Below are 19,651 nucleotides of genomic sequence, written 5' to 3' on the forward strand. Positions count from 1 at the left end.
CGTCTCATAGATTTCTTTGAGTACATATAGTACTTTATTTTACAGTATTATCTTTTTATTAATAAAGTATTAACTTTGCAGTTATTCATGTTATTCTAAGACATCATGCTTATGCTGTACTGTAATAATAATAATAATAGTACAAAAATAAAATGCAATAAAGGTCTGTGAGGCCAGGCTGTAAATACACAGAAACCTGATCTCAAACACACACACACACACACACACACGCACTTGCGCACACACACATAACCCTAACCATAGCCACTATACTTGCTTAAACCTCACCATGACCTTAACCTTAAATTAACCTTAACCACTGACCCAAAGAATCAGCATTTTAACAAATGGGTTCACAGCTTTTGTCTCCAATTGCACAAGCTATCTTAAATCAGGTGGTCTTAAGTCTGGTATGTGTCCCTTAAATGAAAGTGACTCATACTGTATGTGCCCCCATTTCCACTACCCCAAAACACACAGACATGCACCCTTTTGAATATTACATGCATTTACTGGAGACTTAACCTAACCCTAACCCTAACCATAACGACTATTTGCCTAACCCTTACCCGAACCTGAACCACTGATCCAAAACTCAGTATTTTACCAATTAAGGACATAGTGCTGAAAGTAGACTGTAACGGACAGACACACCTCTTCTCCTCAGGTGTCTCTGTTCACTTTTGACTTTTGGATTTTGGCTGTATATAGTTTTGTCTGCGGTTAGTCTTCAGCATTAAATCAGAGGCAGTTTGTCTGCATCAAAGTGGGCACTCTCTCACACCTGCAACTCATCCAGGATCCACCGAGGCTGTCAAAGCACCAACTTTACCAGATGTTGGTCTGACAGAATGACGTCAGAGCGAGGCAACACTCAGCTGAGATGTTTAATAAAGGAAGTTTATTGGCATTTAGAGTGACGTGTTCAAAGCAAATGTTCTGGATGGAGTGAACTCACATCCTCGGCCCTGCTGTTGATAGGTACAGCTGCCATATTATTGACGTCTGCTAAGCATCAATATTAATGTACACCCAACTCTGAAGTGTTCTGTTCTAGGGTTTAAAACGTGATAAACTTACAAAACAGCCCATTTTTTACATATTAAACCCTAAAACCATAAAATATATTACAACTCTGCTGAAATCTTGTCAATTGCATCTTCCTACCTTCCGGGCAGTTTCAGTTCATGCTAGTATACTTTGTAAAATCAACTTGTGTAGGCCTGAAATTTACTTGAGATATGTGATCCATCACAGTGAGCATTTCATGTGTTTTAATGGCTTTTATAGCTGTGATTAAAAACAAAAAATTAAAAAGCTTTACATTTGCATTTATTAGTGTTATTTATTTTATAATCACTACAAATAGATTTTCCTAATGCCTTGTAATAATTAGAAGAAATAGTTGCAAGACTGGAATAATCTAAAAATGACGGCACGCTTCAAAAAATATGAAGTTGAAATGTTGTGTATGATTTGTAGTTAATAGGCTAAAACACACAAAGCCTCTGGTGTTAGTAAGTTGTTAGTAATCAAATTAAGGTTTTCTTTACAGGCCAAAGGAAATCAGAAACATATGCTTCACAGACTTACCTCGCCTCAAATCCATATGCCAAACACACACGTCTCACCACACACTCATCTTTCTCAAACATGTACACACAAACGTCAGTGGCAGCAATTCATCTCTATGACTGACTGATCAAGTGGCTAATCCACCTACAGACTGATCGATGCAACAGCTTTATTGATCCTGTATGTCATCACGTTTACATCAGTGAAGAGATGTTTCTCATTCATCATGTCTGTCTGCACTCGTGGAATAATTTCATCTCCATTTGAGTACATAAAGTCAATCTGATCATATGCTGAATACATGTATGAATAATTTACTATGTCAGAATATGCCAATCTAATCAACTTGAATGAAAAAGTAGGACAAAACCCTACAGAAAGCAAAAAGTGGCCACATTTGTTTATTTCTCCTTATTCATGGTCACATCATTGACATGTAAGTCCCATTTGTCAAAGCATATCATGAAAGTTAAAACAAAAAAAAACAAAAAACAAACTGATTTCCGTCCACAAAATGTTGAGGGACCATCTGATCCCCTTTTAGAAGCTGATGCCGCTATAGTAAATGTAATGTTGAATGTAAGAATGACTGAAGGCCATGTTATTACTACTGTACCATCAAAGAATGTGAGTGTGAAGAGCTGAAGGTGTTCCACTTAAAACTTTGAAATTAGGTCTGTGATCGAGGTCTCTGAACACAGAAATAAGGATAAGGATAATAATAATAATAATAGTAATTTTTCATCAAACCATTCAGTATTTAATCTGGTTTGTACTCTTTCACTCTTTTTATTTGTTTACTCAAGGCCTTTTTTGTGCAAGCCTGTCCTCCAGCCCGGAAAAACAGCCCCACAGGTTGTAAATTCAGTTGCCAAAGACGGCCTATAGTTACGTTTGAGCAGCCGTAGTAATTATGAACCGCAGAAGTGATGCAGTTCAGATGGCGTCTATATAAGCTGATTCCTTATTAGACGGCGGAAGGTTGGGTGGGTGGCTGGCCAGTTCATTAGATGGCAAAAAAATGCTTCGCTGCAGGAGACCGCTGATTTCTTCCCGTTTCCATCCACGAGTCGGGGCATTTTTTATAAAAACATAAAATGGTGTTTATTGTTGCCATGATGACGAAGGCTGACTAAACTTTAAGGAAGTAGTAATCACATTTCAAGTGAACATTTTAACACAAACCATGATCCTTTCCTAACCCTAACCAGGTGGTTTTTGTGCCTGAACCTAACCAGACTTAAACCACAATGGCGTTGCCACATCATAAAATACAATTATTTTTAACAGTATTTTTTAATGATTTTGGAAAGCAGCATATAACACTCCTATGTTGTAAAGCAGCATGCTCCTATGAGTCATTCAGTGGAGTGCAGGTACTGTATGAATGACCCATGTGTTTTTTAATTGGTGACTACAGAGATTACAAAGAAACGGAAACATGAGGATTTTTTTGATTAGAAGATGAGATCTTGAGCCAAAGCCTTTTTTGCAAATATGATTTATTGCTGTTTAATTTCACAGTTGTAGCCAAGATGTGAAAACTAGTGTCCACACACCCACAGATTTCATTTGTACAGTGACATACAACTGGGCTTTTTATACAACACTGTATCAAAGTCTGCTATTTGTAGGTTGAAATCAGAAGTGAAGACATTTCCCTAAGTTTGCTGCTAGACTGTTATAAACCAATTTTGATTGCAATTACAATTTTTCCATCATCTATGTCATCATACTCGCATCCTGAAATGTCATATTCTCCTGTCAGAAATAGGGACTCGGGTAGTAACGGAGACACACAGACAAAAGACTCTTTGTCTATCATTTCTCAAAACATTTGAAAGTACATTTTTCAATGTCAGCTTTTCTTCTCATCTTGGAAAAACACCAGCTCATCAGCACATCGCTTCTGTTTTTAGTGACAACACTGTTTGGAATAAGTAGTTTATCCAATCAGGCTGGACAGTGCACAAACATGTGACATGTGACCAGTTTTTCCCCCAAATGTATTTTTAAAAGCCTGTCTTCATGTACACTATACCCTGTGTAATAAAGTGATTTGTTTCATCTAAAGAGGTTTCTGTTAGTCTGAGAGGACAACCTGAACAGACGACACAGCAAGTACTATTGTAGTCATACTGTATTTTTTTTATTTTTACTGTACTTCACTTCTGTTACTGTTTACTGCTTTTTCACTTGTACTGTTGCTACTCTAATGCAGCCAACCACACACACTTGTTGGGCCATCTCCCACTGTCAGATTCCAGGAGTATTTTGACTAAAAAATTATGAGTAAAAGCAGTATGAATGCCTTTCATAACACGGATACTGACGAAAAACTGTACCACCTGAATGAGGTAGTCTGAGATCAGTTCAAGTCAAACCTTTGGAAGAGTTATGTGCAGTTAGAACACATCTGGAAAAGGAAGAAAAATTATGTTTTTGTTGTATTTTTTGATTTTTAGCAAGCAAATGTGTGAGCAGAGAAACAGATTCAAGCCTGACAAGTGAATTATCTTTTTCCCAATAAGTTTAGTGGTGTTCATTTTTCTGCATGTATCTTTCTTTTTTTCTGTGCATGTCACCTATCACCTTCATACAAATTGGAACAACAGTATAAGTCATACAGTAAATACAGCTCAGTGTTTTACAACAAAAGAAATGACATACACCAAGTGCTTCACATAAAAGGAGCCCAGAGTTATGTTCAATAAGAACAAAAAAGAAAGAGGAAAGAAATAGAAACACGTTAAGTGAAGAAAATGTATTTTACAACACTTACTAGCCAACAGGATCAGTGATTTAAAGGCCTGTTCATGCACACACACTCTGACACACAAACTCCATTACCACAACTGGATGCTGTTTGTAAAGTTGCTCTCTGTGCCGTCTGTCTATATGACAGTGAAGAGCTATTAGAGAAGGAGTCAGTATCAGATGCAGATGTCGGCTGGATGTTAGGAACCATCAGTCCTCCTCTGCTGTAACTCAGCTGCAGGTACATGCACTATTCATGCACATGTGCATATTCGACTCCCCTCTTCATATTCCTCACAGATCCCATGGAAAATAAATTGTGGCATTAATCATACAGGAGAGGGGAAAAGAAAAAGTGATGGTGAAAGAATCCAGAGAGAAAGAAAGGGGGAACTGAAGCACAGGCAGAGAGATGGGAGATGGAGATGGGAGGCAAGGAGCAAAGAAAGGTAGGAGGACAAACAAAGAGCATAAAAGATTAAAGAGAAAGTAAGAGAGAGAGAGACAGGTTTGGAGAGGAGAAGGGAACAAGACTGGAACACATTTTGTACACAAACACTCAAAAGATCTGTGGAGATGAGAAGACTGTAAATATCAGAAAGACAGATGGCATCTTTTTTTAAATGCTTCCGAGATACTCTGAAGAACTGCAGGCTGGGGCTTCTAGCCAGTGCATATGTTGCCTGGATGCTGCCTTATGAATTTTAATTTCTATTTTGCTCATTAATCAAGTTACCATATGACTTACAAGTGACTGAGCGGTTTCCTTGTGGGCAGTAGAGGAGGGGCACTTTAGGTCAGTGAGGCAATGAGGAGTACTCTGATTTGCCCTGCCAAAATAAAGACTGGTGCAACTTGTGTTGATGTTTTAATTAGACACAATGTTTTATGGTGATTTATTCTGTGGTTGTAGCGGGTTTTATCACAGCTCCAAAATTCCACTTTAATACTGAGACAAACTTTAGTATGTAAGCTTCAGTAGAAGAAAACTGGAAGCCAATTTTCTTCTTCATTACTTGATTAAAAACCTCTGGTATGCAGAAAATTATACATGTTATGTTTTGTTTGTAGGAAATAAATGACGAGTTCAGCCAAGTTCCACAAAAACATTGTTTTTCTCTCTTACTGTACCTCTAGGAATATCATGAGAAGTTTTATTTTGCCGTGTTTGGAGATCTCAGGTTGGGCATTTCTCCACCCAGATGGCGATGTAAAGGAATTTTGTTTGTGAGGTTCATGGCATGAAAGTAATCCAACATTTCCACATTGGAGATTATTACCACTACCATGTGGAAGTAGTTCCAGTCAAAACAGTTTTATAATGCAGCATGTTATTTTTTTTTCTCTCAATGCTATGAACACCAAAAACATTGAAGGTGAAAGTTCCAATAATCTTCAATTTACGGGCATGTGTAGCTGAAAATGTGGACAAACTAAACCAAAAACTGCATGGATTGATAACACTTTTATCATAACATAACATCTTTTTGCAATCCGTGACCACCAACAACCTCCATAGCATACAACACAAAAGGGGTCACCAAGGGAATCTTAAATTTGATCACAGTAGCTCACTCAACCGCACATCGGAGGAGAACGTGTGAATTGCTTTGGATAAATGACTGTAATGTCATATAATGTAATTCCAAGGTGAAAAGATGCTTACCTTTTCAGCTTTAAATACGTAATTCAATTTTAGCTGTATAATTCAGATGGAAACATACGCACACACTAACACACACCCACATGAACGCTGCTGTACAGCCTCCAGCACTGTGTCAAGCTCATTGTTTAGTTTGTGTCACTGTGACCAGGGTTTGTTTGGCTTCAGCCCATCCATACAGAACGTGAATCAGCTCGATCGCTACGATAACAACAATTTAATAAAGCTTGGTGGAGCTTTGAATAGTACTTAGTCTGGTCCTCATAATGTTTCAATCCTGCTTAATGTAGCCTGGCAGAGCAGATATAATCACGTCATTTTGTAGTTTGCAGGCGCTACGTGTGTGTGTCGTGCGGAAGATGTGTGAATTAGAGAGAGCTAATGAGCCACATCCTGATGTTTAGTGATTACACTTTATTTATTTATTTAATTATCGTTTGTGTTTCCACCTCTGCAGGTTCATCCTGGTGTTTGGATGCTTGGTTCTCTCTGTGTTTTCTACCATCCCCGCTCACCAGGAATTCTCCTCGCACTGCCTGCTCATCCTGGTAAGACAAACACACACACACACACACACACACACACACACACACACACACACACACATTCATGTCCAAGTAATTGTATGCAATCAAGACATGTCTCCTATTGAGAGTTTACTCAGTCCTTATAATTCTACACTGATGAATAGTGAATGAATAATATAAGATGGTTATATTTATAGTATTGAATGTGTGTGTGATTTCATGCTCATGCCTGCATGCATTAGAAATGCTGATTGTGCATCCTCAACTCCATAATGAATTGCAATGATTAATCCCTTACTAATCTATGTCAAAATCCTGCTGTTGAGAGATTAAATCATCCCTTGGAGCAGGTAGGAAGAAAAAAACAACTATGTAACTCAAATGAACTGGAAGCAGAGGTGGAAAAACAACAACAGAGAAGTGAGGAAATATCATAGGGTCAGTTCACCCAAAATAACATAAAAAATTACAACATTTTTTCATTTTCATTGCCACTTGCCACAAAGGGAAGAGGGTTTTGAGATATCTCTGAGATTTCTGCCCAATAAAACAGAGCTGAATGTAATTGTGTGTGGGTTTCTAGAAGTATTAAAAAATAAGTTTTAAAGCTTCAACAACATCTCTGGCCAAGTTACTCTTTATAGTCCAAAACAACACGCTGTCACCTCTCGTTAGTAATTCCAATGAAACCTGAAATCACAGTAAGGTCTGTTATTCTACAAATGATTTTCATACAGGTAGTTATTTTGACTTAATTCGTTTAGCATAATGTTAAGCAATAAGCCTTCCACACAGCAGGCATATTAAACTGTCGTAGTAGGAAAAGCACAGGTGTAACTCACCACATTAACGATGGCTCTGTTCCACTGAGGTGTCATAGCAAGTGCAGCCATAGAGGCAGCCTGCGTAATAAGAGGGACCTGGAACTGGCACTCCTGAATGGAAAATAATCATTATTAACAGTATTAATTAGGCCTGTGCTTTTCCTGCCAGGACGTGTTGGTTGTGACTTAAAAGCACATGATAGTACAAGTGATTTGTTTCACACTTACCTCATATACCCCTTTTCCACCGAGCTGGAGCCAGTGCTGGTTCGGAACTAGTGCTAGCCTGCCGGGAATGAAGAAGAAGAAAAAGAAGAAGAGGATGACAGCTCTGGCAAAAAAATGATAACAATAGTACTTTTAATCACCACATCTTTAACCCTCTGTACTGTAAATGCCACGCTAGTCAGCTAATGAGCGTTAACCCCGCTAGCCGGCTAATAAACGTTAGCCCCGCTAGCCGGCTAATAAACGTTAGCCCCGCCCCCAGTCCGCTGATGTAATCGGGTCTTGCTTTAGACCAGCAAAGAGTTGGTGCTTGCTCTGGCTCCCGTTCTGAGGCTCCGGGCTGGAGCTTTGGCGGTGGAAAAGCAAAGAACCGGTGCTTAGTCGCTCTGGCTCCGAACCAGCTCCAGCTCGGTGGAAAAGGGGTAATATTGTCCTTTTGAACGGGTTATTGAAATAACGTGCCAAATTGGTCTGTGTATAAATGTGTTGTTCAGCTTGTGTACATGTGTTTTCTGTAATGCAGTAGTTCTAGCAGTCAACATCAGCTCAGCAACAAACTCAATCCATGACCCTTTTGATACTGCTGTCTTTATTGTGTGTTTCTGCATTTAAGTGTGTGTGTGTGTGTGTGTGTGTGTGTGTGTGCGTGCTTTCTGTCAAGCAGGAGTTTGTGATGATTGTGGTGTTCGGTCTGGAGTACATAATCAGGATATGGAGCGCTGGCTGCTGCTGCCGCTACCGAGGCTGGCAGGGACGCCTCCGCTTCGCCAGGAAACCGTTCTGTGTCATAGGTAAGTCTGTGTGTGCTTGTCTCACACTGCCGAGCGAAAAACCTGCCAGGTATATTTATAAAAAATCAGATACTGTTTATAGAAATACATGATCACACCAAGCTTTTTCACTGGATTTATTTAATTTCTAGAAAATTAAACTCATGGTGTGTTGCTGTTTAACTGTAGAGTCAGTCAACTGCACACTTTATTATTGTATTGTAAATCAAGAAAACTAGACATTAGATTATGAGTTTGCAACAGTATTACTAGAAACATGTATTTCCATTTGATATCCTTAATATCATCCTGTTAGAGTACTTTTCAATAATGAGCTGTGTGTTTTTGAAATGACCTTTTCAGTTCCCAGCTGATGTAACTGGTATCAAAAAGAGCATGAAAGCACATCAATATGGAAGATAGTTGCTCTCGATCCTCCACATGTTGCTCCTGTAGAAGACTAATAGAGACAGAAATGGAAACAAACAGCTTGTAGTGAATCAATAGTTGTTTTTTTAAGGTGGTATTTGGATGTATAGATGGATGTAGAAAGTGGGTGAGTCAACAACAATTACTTTTACAAATATTCTGAAACCTGTGACCTTCAATTTTTCGCTGTTTTACTCCCCAGACATCATTGTACTCATCGCCTCAGTTGCTGTGGTTTCAGCTGGTAGTCAGGGTAACATCTTTGCTACCTCTGCGCTGCGTAGCCTTCGTTTTCTCCAGATCTTGCGCATGGTGCGCATGGACCGTAGAGGAGGAACCTGGAAGCTGCTGGGATCTGTGGTTTATGCACATAGTAAGGTGGGACATTTTGAACAGTTTCTGCTCTTCTGAACCTTAAATTTCGTCCTTAAGATATTCTGTGCTCCACGTCACCAGTTCTTCTATTGTGTATTCCAGATCATTATTGCCCAGTAAAACCTTTTAATAATTATAACCACTAAGTTTATTGATGTAGCACTTTTGAAATAGAGTGAAAAATTAAAGACAAGTTTCACAGTAGTTGTTTCAACTAGACTCCAGACAGTAGAAAAAGATGAATTGGAATTAATTTCAATCACAATAAGTTAAACGTAAGATTAAAGGTTAATTGTTAAAGTGGTTGTTACAGTAAACAAGAGAGATAACTTCCTGCAGTCCTTGCTTGGTTGCCTGGCAACTGTTCCCAGCCAAGAAATAGTCTGATACAAAATCCCCTGTGAAAAGACAAACGGCTGTTTTAAAATTTAAGTTTCTGTGTGGATTAAACAAAAGAGAGATAACATGTTGATTAGTGAGCTTTGAGGGTTCTGGTAGGTGGATTTTATGAACCTCTGACAGAGCCAGGCTGACTGCTTCAAGTCTTTATGCTAAGATAAATTAACTGTCTGCTGGCTCCAGCTTCATATTTATCATACAGGCATGACATGAGTGGTATCGATCTTCTCATATAGCTACATCTTGGCTGTAGCTATATGACACATAGCATCCTGAGTAGTGTTACATTGTTGAGTTTCTTTTTTAATATGCTACCTTTAAGTCTCCTTTGCCCCAGGCACACCATCACATACTGTTGCTTTATGGTCTTTATACATGCATGCTGGAATTAGCTCCACTTTCTGTATATTACATAGTATGTGTGGTTTCATAATTTTGTGCTTTCTTAAACAACATTTTTAAGATCAACCAGTCCAGAAACAACAGGTGAGAATTAGCTGTCAAGTGCAATTTGTGACATTTTTACTTCACAACACCAAAGTTTTTTTTCCCTGTTGCCTGTTACCTTCCATGGGTGTTTTTCTATGACTAGTGCAGCATGGTGAGAAAACAAATTACAGCTATAAATATAAAACTTGAAATTAAAAAAAGAGAGACGGAGAAAGAAATCCAGTATGTGATCTTAAATCTGGTACGTCTGACATAACGTAATAAGCTTTACCGTCTGTTTGTGAAATATAATGATCGTGTTTGTTTGTGTATGTCTTATAGGAGTTGGTGACAGCCTGGTACATCGGGTTTCTGGTGCTGATCTTCTCCTCCTTCCTGGTGTATCTGGTGGAGAAAGAATTCAACAAGGAGTTTGCCACCTACGCTGACGCTCTGTGGTGGGGCACGGTGAGCACATACACACATTACAAGACACACAAATACACTTGAACACACTAAACTAATTTTGGCCTTTTTTAAAAGCCCCTTTAAATGCAATCTTACTGTGCTTGTGGTAACTGGTTTATAGGAGATTTGAAAGTCAGTTTGTGGTTTTTGGTCAAATGTGTACCATCTTAAAATTATGTGACCTATACTCTATCACACAAAGAGATTTTTAGGATTTAAACAACCATAATTTATTTTTAAAATAATGCAATAGGTGCTGAACAGCTTTTCCCCTCGAGTTTAGAACTGTTGCTTCCTTTAATCCTGAGCAGCATCAAAGAGTTTCTGTTTTTATCTGACAGCAGTGATATATTTCCATTTACAGTTTCTGTGCAACCTTAATGGCACCTGCGATACGAAAACCAACAGGAATGGCCTTTTAAGTCACACTTGGCTGGCTGTACTGCACTGTTTCCTCCTACATCTAAAACCCATTACACTTTGAAAACACGGAAACAGACAACACACAGACAAGAAATGGACCAATCAATAAATTCAATTTTCTCCTGCTGCCAGGTGAAACTGGTCTGTTACACTTGTGGGAATGACACTCAGACACACAGTGTTCACATCTTTCGTGGCCTTCGAGCATCTTTCTTTCTGGTAGACAGTAAAAGCATCACGGACTGATTGCAGAAGCTGTAGAATCACTTTTGTGGGGAAAAAAAAAAAAAAAAGTTACACCACAAAAAGTTTTAAGATGTATGAGTCAACACAAAAGCTGATACACAGAAAAACCAAGAGCCATCACCGCTGAGCAGTGACAATTAAAAATTACAGTCCTGCCTGCTTATAAATCTGTAACATCCACATTTATCCATTTACTGTACTTCTAGTATTTGTCCTTTTTTTTTTTGCAACTTTTGTTCAGTGTTTTTACTCAATTAGTTACACAAATATATAATATATTTAGACTTGTTGAATATAACACAATGAGCCTTTCAACAGATATGGGTATAGTACATAACAGTATGCATTGATACTCTTGCTAAAGTATGAATTTAAATTAATCGACTCATTAACATTGTTCCTTGTGCGCAGTAAAAATCTCAAATTGCCCTTGAGATGTGTTTGAATAGTCATTAAACAACTGTGACCATGGCAATCACCAAGGTAGTTATCTGCTGCTTTGATTGGCTAGTGTGGGCTTGGATGATAATCAAGGTTAACAAACTAATTAGATTATATATTGTGGCTAAATTGGTTGTTTTTTAGTAAATGGCAACAAACAGTAGACTTTGCTTTAGCATCCTTTGCTCTTCACTCTGCCTTCTTAATTTAAGCAATTGGTGGAACAAATACAGATGTAGTAGGAATGAGGCCATGGACAACTGTAAGAAATTCATTCTGGTTGTGCATTAAATTTGCTCACAAAAAGCTTTGCATGAATTTGAGTTTATGAAATGGGATTAAATAGGAGATGCTGCACAAAATTACATCTTTTTATTTGCATTTTAGGATGATAGTAAGGAAACCGTTCATTTTTCATCGGTATTATTAGTAGTTGTGTGGTTTAACCTATCCTAAAGTGTGTCTGAAATCACTTCCTGTTCACAATATTGTGCACTATATTTTCTGTTCCCCCATTTATTTGAACGTCCGAATGCAGCGTGCCACATTTCATAATTTATTACAGTTGTGTGACACTACATCTGACAGTGATAATGCAAAATGACTATTTACTACATAACTCCTGAGTGGTAATTATATAGGAAGTAATGAAAGAGTAAAAGAGAAGGAGAGATTTCAGACAAAGCCTTGGTTACCTGACCGTTGACCTCTGACCTTTCAGATCACCCTAACAACCATTGGCTATGGTGATAAGACCCCGCAGACGTGGACAGGGCGATTGTTGTCAGCTGGCTTCGCTCTTCTGGGGATCTCATTCTTTGCCCTACCAGCTGTGAGTCACACACATACACACACACACACACGAACACAAACACAAACACACACACACACACACACACGAACACGCTGTTACATACATTACTTTTGTAATCTATAATGCTCTGTGAAGCTACTACTAACAAGAGTAGGGATCATGTTTTTCTGCGGGTTTAAAACTCATTGTTTATGTGTGTTTTTGTGTGTAGGGTATCTTAGGGTCAGGTTTTGCCCTGAAGGTGCAGGAGCAGCATCGACAGAAGCACTTTGAAAAAAGGAGGAACCCAGCTGCCAGCCTCATTCAGGTAACACACACATACAGAGAGCAGGCACTCACTTTGGGATTTTTTTTTTTGCAGTGGCAGCAGCTGAGGACCAAGGTGAATAGAGAGAACTACTTCACCTTTGTGCGCAAATTTTCATGTGTGTGTATGTGTGTGTCTGTTTTGACTGTCTATAAGCCCTTCAATGTGTGTCCCTGAGTCCCTTTTTAAAGCATAAGCGTGTGTGTCCACTCTTTAACCTGTAATGAGTGTGTTTGGAATATATCAAATGCTATGTATTTTCACTATCTTTTCACCTATCTGGATGAAGGTGTTTCATTAAGAGTGTACTCAGTGTGTGTGTGTGTGTGTGTGTGTGTTTGTGTGTGTGTGTGTGTGTGTGTGTGTGTGTGTGTGTGTGTGTGTGTGTGTGTGTGTGTGTGTGTGTGTATAGCCCATCCACGTAATGTCAGGGTGTGTAGCTTCATGATGACTAACGGTGTGTGAGGCACGCTGCCGTCTCTCAGGTCCAACAGCAACACACGCTGCTGGGATTTATGAGCCGTTTCCATGGTGATCATTCCCTAGGGAGACGCACCTCCACACCGTCACTCACTGTAATAGACAAGACCAGCTGCATTACTTACTAATGAACAATAAGTACTGTGCTGTGAAGTGCGTGTGTACCCACAAGTGTGGGATGTGTGTTGCTCTGTGTTTCTTTGTGTCTTTGCGTGTATGTGTGTCTGTTCATTGTCTGCCTTATGAAGTATTGACCAAAGTATTTTTTGATTTTGACAACTATCTTTTTTTGAGGGGGAGGTGGAGTCAAAAAACACAAGGTATTTTTTGTCCTTAAGGAAATCCAATTTTCTTCGACCCAAGGCTTATTTTCATATTTGTGGTTATAATTTCTGTCAGTTAGCTAATATTTTAGTGACTAACTTTATTGTTAAAATGTGGGGATATAGTATAGCAGCTGTTTGATTCAGCTTCCACAGACATTTTTGTCAAAAACTTTATTGTAACCCAATATTCGAGACTACATATTTGAAAGTGGAATTAACCCTGAGAATCTAATATTGTTTCCCAAACTGTCGGTTTGGTGAGACTACATCAGTTTCCTGATGACAGGAAGATAGGATCCTCCAAATGTCTAGACTGAATATGACACCGCAGGCTGCCAGTACCTGTCCTTTTTCAAACACACCTACAAATGTAGCCAAGAAATGACACTTTCTGTGCTCAATATTTCATAATCCATTGTGCCAGTTGTTTAATGGAGCATTCACTTGAAGTAGACCAATAACCCTAGAAAAGCCAATGCAGGGTGTAGATAATGGAAGTGGAAAAGCACATCACAACATGTATTATGGGACTTTTCACAGATACTTTGACTTAAAGGACCAGTGTGTAGAATTGAGTGGCATGTAGTGAAACGGACTGGGCAGACATGGGATTGAACAATCATAAATATGTTTTTTCATGTTTTTCTTAGTGTATAACAAAGCGGTAGGACTAGAAAAGTTATTTCATACTACACCCTTTCGAAGATTGGATGCTATTGTTTTGTTGTCTGTCTAAAAAATGTTTGATGTAATTTCTATTTTCTTAGTTTGTTTTGTTTTGTTATTTTAACATGCTTGAATAAATAAACGAATAAATAAATAATAATAATCACCTGAAAATAAGTATTGCTGGACCACGGAGTCCTTCAGGTTGCACTGCCATGTTTCTACGGTAGCCCAGAACAGACAAACACTGGCTCTAGAACGAGGGCCTTTTGCAATTTCTTTTACAAGTTTTGCAGATGGGTGGGGGCGGGGTATTCAGTTGGTTGCGATCCAGAAAATCCTAGACACTGGTCCTTTAATATTCTCTTACTACAGTAGTGGATATATATTATATAATAATGATGGGTGCGTTTACTTTTGTTTCACATCCAAATACGTGGTTTAGATTGGTAAAGACGGGATTGTTAAAAACCTGTCTGGCTGTCTGACCACATGTATGTCATAACATCCTCAGATATGAGTAATGAAATTGGTGATATATTGTGATCACTGCTCATATTAAAATACTGTTTTGTCTGGCTGTCTGGTGGACTGTCTGTTCTCCTTCTTATCAATACGTATCAGTTGTTATGCTTGACAAAGTCCAGTTGGAGCCCAGTTGTTCCTGAATAACACACTAAGGGAGCAATTAATCCTGTGTGTGTTGATCTTGTTTCTGTTTCACTGGCTTTGTATCAAGCACCTGGTCACTGTCTGTCATCTGCCAAGCTCATAACATTTTCCTCAACAGGTAACCGGAAACTTGGAAGCAGCTTTAATGTGTTAAATATGTGGATGACATTATTATTCTGTCCGTCACTTCACTCCCTCCATCTCACACAGCTCTCCACGCTTCAAACCAGTGTGTGTGCTCTGCGTGTCTCTGTCTGTTTGCAGGGGATGGATATTACCACTGTCTTCAAGCCTTAACAGCTGGTCTGCTCTAAATTTCACCTGCTGCAAAAAAAAAAAAAACTATTTTGCCGAGCAACTGTATTTTTAGACCAAGGCTGAATGTCCAAATGATTTTAGAGTGGTCTCTAGGGTATTGTATCAACTAACAGCCAAAATTGACCAGCATTTGGCAGGTGGCCGGTGTTAATTTCCCACCCTGTCTGTGTAAAGTGTTTATAGAAAGGCTTTCCATTCTTGACACAAATCTTGTAACCACACCTGGTGCTATCATGGAGGTTCAGCAAAGAGCAAGTAAATAATAGCTTAAGATAAAAAGAAAACCTGTTTTTTGAATTTCTGAAAAAACTGCCTCTTCTTTTTTTTTCAAATCTGCATTACAGTTAGTTTTCTTTACTTGACATCAGTGCTTCAAAACACACTTTTGAAGATGAGTCAACAGGGTTAAACTAAAAAAAACGCTACCAACTAAGCAACCAATATCCATGATGTTGGATAATAGGTTTTCCAGTGCAGCTATAGTTTAAATGCTTGTGTAGTCAATGAAATTATAGTCACATTTTAAAGTGATTCATTTTTTATTTTTTCCTGTAGTCCATGTAGCTACAGCTCAGCTCAGACTACTTTACATAACTCACATAATAGAACATACACATATAAACATAATTTTAATTAACTTAAACAAAACCAGTTTTCAGATTGAATTTATATTTTCATCGAACAGTTTTTATTTAGTACATTATGACCACTTTTTAAAATCTTTTATCTCACCCTCAATGTCTACATGTGACCACTTGATCACTATTTCAATATGTGAGCAGTGCTTTTCCCCTCTTGGATTATTTCATTTAAATCATTTTTGATACCCAAAAATTGTTTAACATTTAAAAAAAAAAAAGATTACCAGAGAAAAATTATGAAAAAATGAACATTTTCCATAGACCAAGAACAAGACAGGAGGAGCAGTTTGCAAACGAGACAGCGTGGTTAGCTAGCTGACATTATCTGAACATTATGTATCAGTGATGAAATGATCAGTTCCTATTAGATTAAAACCAATCAGTAATCTCTTTAGGAACACAAGTTTATCTTGGCCACTATCAAGATCCAATGATCTCTAATGAGGCTGCCAGCTGGTTACATGCATTGAAAGCTTTGTATATGTTACATGTTCACATATATCACAATCACACTCCCTTTTTCCTCACCATGTTTGTGCCATTGCCCCTCTGTGTCATGTATGTGTGCCTGCCTGCGTGCGTGCGTGCGTGCGTGTATGTTTGTGTGTGTGCCCTGTCCATCTCTGTTACCTCCCTCACCCAGGCGGCTTGGCGTCTGTACTCCACCGACGGTGCTCGTCCCTACCTCAGAGCCACCTGGCACCACTACCAAAGTGCCCTCCCCCCACTCAGGCATGTATCCCCACCACTTCCACCAGCACCACCATCACCACCCCCTCCATCTCCCTCTGGCAACCCCCCACTCATAATGCATCAACACTACCAAAAAAAAACTAATCAGCTTTTTCTTTTTTTTCTCCCTCCTCACCTTTTTCTCTCACTTCCTCCTGGACGTGTACACTTCCCCCTCACCTTTTTTTTTATTTCCTTTTTTTTTTACCTCCCATACCTCACCCCATTAATTGATTCATTTATCATTATTTTATTTATCCTGTCGACTCTGCACGTAGTGTGTCTGGCGTAGTTATGCTGCTGATGAGAACTCGGTTTCCATTGCTACCTGGAAGCCTCATTTGAAGGCGTTGCATACCTGCAGCCCTGCCAAGTAGGTAACAACTTACAGACTTACAAACATGGCCGCTGTTGCTCAAGCCCTTCTCCTCATCTCTCCCACTCAGCCGGTGTCTGCTTGGTCCCATCGATGTGGCTTCAACCCTTCCTCCATTTTTCTTCCATATATTTCACTGTTATGCAGCATTATAGTCATTCTTTTATAAGCATACCTGTTTTCAGCCCTTCTGCTCAGTGATGGCTTTGCTTAGCATGCATCGTTATTAATACATTAATACACTTAACACATTCAGACAGTTTCACTCATTCATATCTGGGAGTCAAATATCAGAGGTTTGTGGCATATAGAAAGTTGCTGAGATATAGATATTGATGGTAAATAAATGACAGGAATTAAAGGAGGGAGATGCTGAACATAGCGGGATAGCTTCAAACAAAGGTCACCAGCCGGATTCAAACCAGCTGTTAATATTGCAGTGCAAGCAGTACCCACACACTAAATCAAACCTCCCTTTAATTTTATTTTGCAACATTTTGACATCCTTCCTCAGGCCAGTGTACATAGCTCTGTTAATAAGCCATGAGGACGCCCCCGTTGATTATAACAAATTATGGTTTGGAAATTTTTGAAATGTTTATATCTGAAAATCCTAACAAGGCAGGCAGTAAGCTTCTCACAATCATTGATACACAAGCAGAGGCCAATTCAACATCAGCAAAACAAAGTGGATGACTTCAGCTTTTAAATTGGTATAAAAAATACTGGTATATTAAAGTTATAGATTCATAAACTCATGCATTTGTGATTTTTGACATTGGATATAAGTTTTGCTCTAACATCCAAAATGTTTGTCGGTATCTTCACTTTCAGTTCAGTTTTTTCAAGTTAGTGGTTCATATCGTTTTAGTCTAGAGATTTGACTCTCCACCCAAACCAGATCCCAAAACACATTCCTTCAGGTTTTATTGAGTACAGGTTAAGCTTTTTATTTTTCCTCAGTCAGGGAATGTGAAAGAAATGCTGATTTGTGTCCCGCTGCCTCTCAGAATGGCGTGTGACATTCAGGAGCCCCTTACCTGATGCAAACAGACAAAGAGATTGAAGAGATTAACATCAGAAGAATTTACTTTGTCCTCACAGATAGGAAAGTGTGTTAAGTACAGTAAGGAACAACTTACAAATGACTGTTGGCAAGTTGTGTATGTGTTTAGTTAAATATCAATAATGCTAAATTCTGCCACACACACACACACACACACACAAACACACACATGATTCAGAGCCTTACCTTTCTGATTCCTGTGCCTGTCTTTCAGCTAACATATATAATCTTACTGTGCATGGCCATAGCTTGCATGTGTTACTTTATTTGACTGCCTCTTGGCTTGACGCCTTCCATAACCATTAGTGGAAACTTCTGTTTTAATGCTATTTTAATCTGCTGGAATACTGATCTCTCTCCCTTTGTCTCCTCTTCATCGCACTAACCCTTGAAGGAAAGAGCAGGGCGAGACTACTTACAGGTTTGTATGACTCTCGGCTCATTCCTGCAAACACACACAAAAAAACAACACACAAGCACACACAGAAATTAAATGATATGCTTAATGTTTTGTCCTAACACCTTTTGTCTTATGGAGTAAATGCTGTTTTGTGCAATAGGAAAAAAATATATGTTTGAAGGCTTGTTTAATTAATCGTTTTATTATAGATTAATAAATTGGATCTCTCATATGTCTAATGATGACTTTCAGGTTAGGGTTTATTTATTCATTTGTTTGTTTGTTCATTATTTATATTAAATGTCTGGGTCTTAGATTATATTTTCTGCACAGGTAGTGGTGTGTAGATTTGATCAGTTTGTCTTCATCTGTCTGTTTATTGAGATCGACCAGGTATTTTGGTTGGTGAGTTGATTGAAGACTACAATTGAAGGGTTATATTGATTGATTGGTTGGTTGGTTGGTTGATTTAGAACTTGGTTTTTGATTGATTGATTTAGTGATTGACCAAACCCTTACTTTACCCCTTACAAATTCCTAAGTCACCATTAGTGAAGAAAATGTTGGTGGTCATTATGTTGCTTTTGCTTGTATGGTAAACTCTGTTTCACCAGTGCAGCCTGGCAAAGTGAAATGTTTGGGTTTTTATTATGAGATAGTTAGTGGCAGAAAGGCCGACAGGAAACAAGGGGGGAGGGAGAGAGAGAGATGGGTATGACATACAACAAAGGTCCCTTGCCAGACTCAAACCAGGGACATTGTGGATATAAGGGATGTGCTGTAACTACTCCGCTCACTACGGAGCGCTCCAAAGTGAGATGTTATGATAGAGAAAAGTAACATTAAATCTAAGAGAAGGTAAACTGCAGTAGTTTGACTTACAAAAGGATAATTAGCAATATTGTAGTGGACAGTTATGCATAAGAACAAGGCTGCTGTGTTCTGATTAAAGAAAATCTGAGTTGTCAGGACAACATTGGACGTTGGAAAACGAGATGTACAGATGACAGAGTTTTTATGTCACACATAGGTAGATCGAGGCTATACTGCAAATAAAGCACCACAAGAACTACTTTCAAATGACTTATTTCAGGATGCAGTGTGCTGCCTCTCCGCGATTTATTCTCCTTTTTTCATTTATTCTACTCCCACCTGACTTTTCCACTTCTTTCTGTCCATCTCACAATTTGTCTCGTCTACCTCCATCTCCTCCTCCCTTCTCTTACTTTTGTCTGCACTTGACTTTCAGGCAGAGTAGGGTGATGGGCTCCGTCTTTGGGAGTGTGTGTGTGTGTGTGC

General features: G+C 38.8%; 1 protein-coding gene across 1 annotated transcript in view; it reads left to right on the forward strand.

Moving 5' to 3' along the window:
- Positions 1–19,651, forward strand: part of kcnq5a (potassium voltage-gated channel, KQT-like subfamily, member 5a) — a 102,534-nt gene that overhangs the window by 66,669 nt on the left and 16,214 nt on the right. The window contains exons 2-8 of the mRNA XM_053332754.1: positions 6,453–6,543; positions 8,239–8,365; positions 8,976–9,151; positions 10,319–10,444; positions 12,276–12,386; positions 12,580–12,675; positions 16,422–16,510. Of these exons, the coding sequence (XP_053188729.1) occupies positions 6,453–6,543; positions 8,239–8,365; positions 8,976–9,151; positions 10,319–10,444; positions 12,276–12,386; positions 12,580–12,675; positions 16,422–16,510 (816 nt within the window). The remainder of the gene's footprint in view (positions 1–6,452; positions 6,544–8,238; positions 8,366–8,975; positions 9,152–10,318; positions 10,445–12,275; positions 12,387–12,579; positions 12,676–16,421; positions 16,511–19,651) is intronic.

Source organism: Scomber japonicus, chromosome 14 (genome assembly GCF_027409825.1).
Source record: "Scomber japonicus isolate fScoJap1 chromosome 14, fScoJap1.pri, whole genome shotgun sequence".
Taxonomy (NCBI): domain Eukaryota; kingdom Metazoa; phylum Chordata; class Actinopteri; order Scombriformes; family Scombridae; genus Scomber; species Scomber japonicus.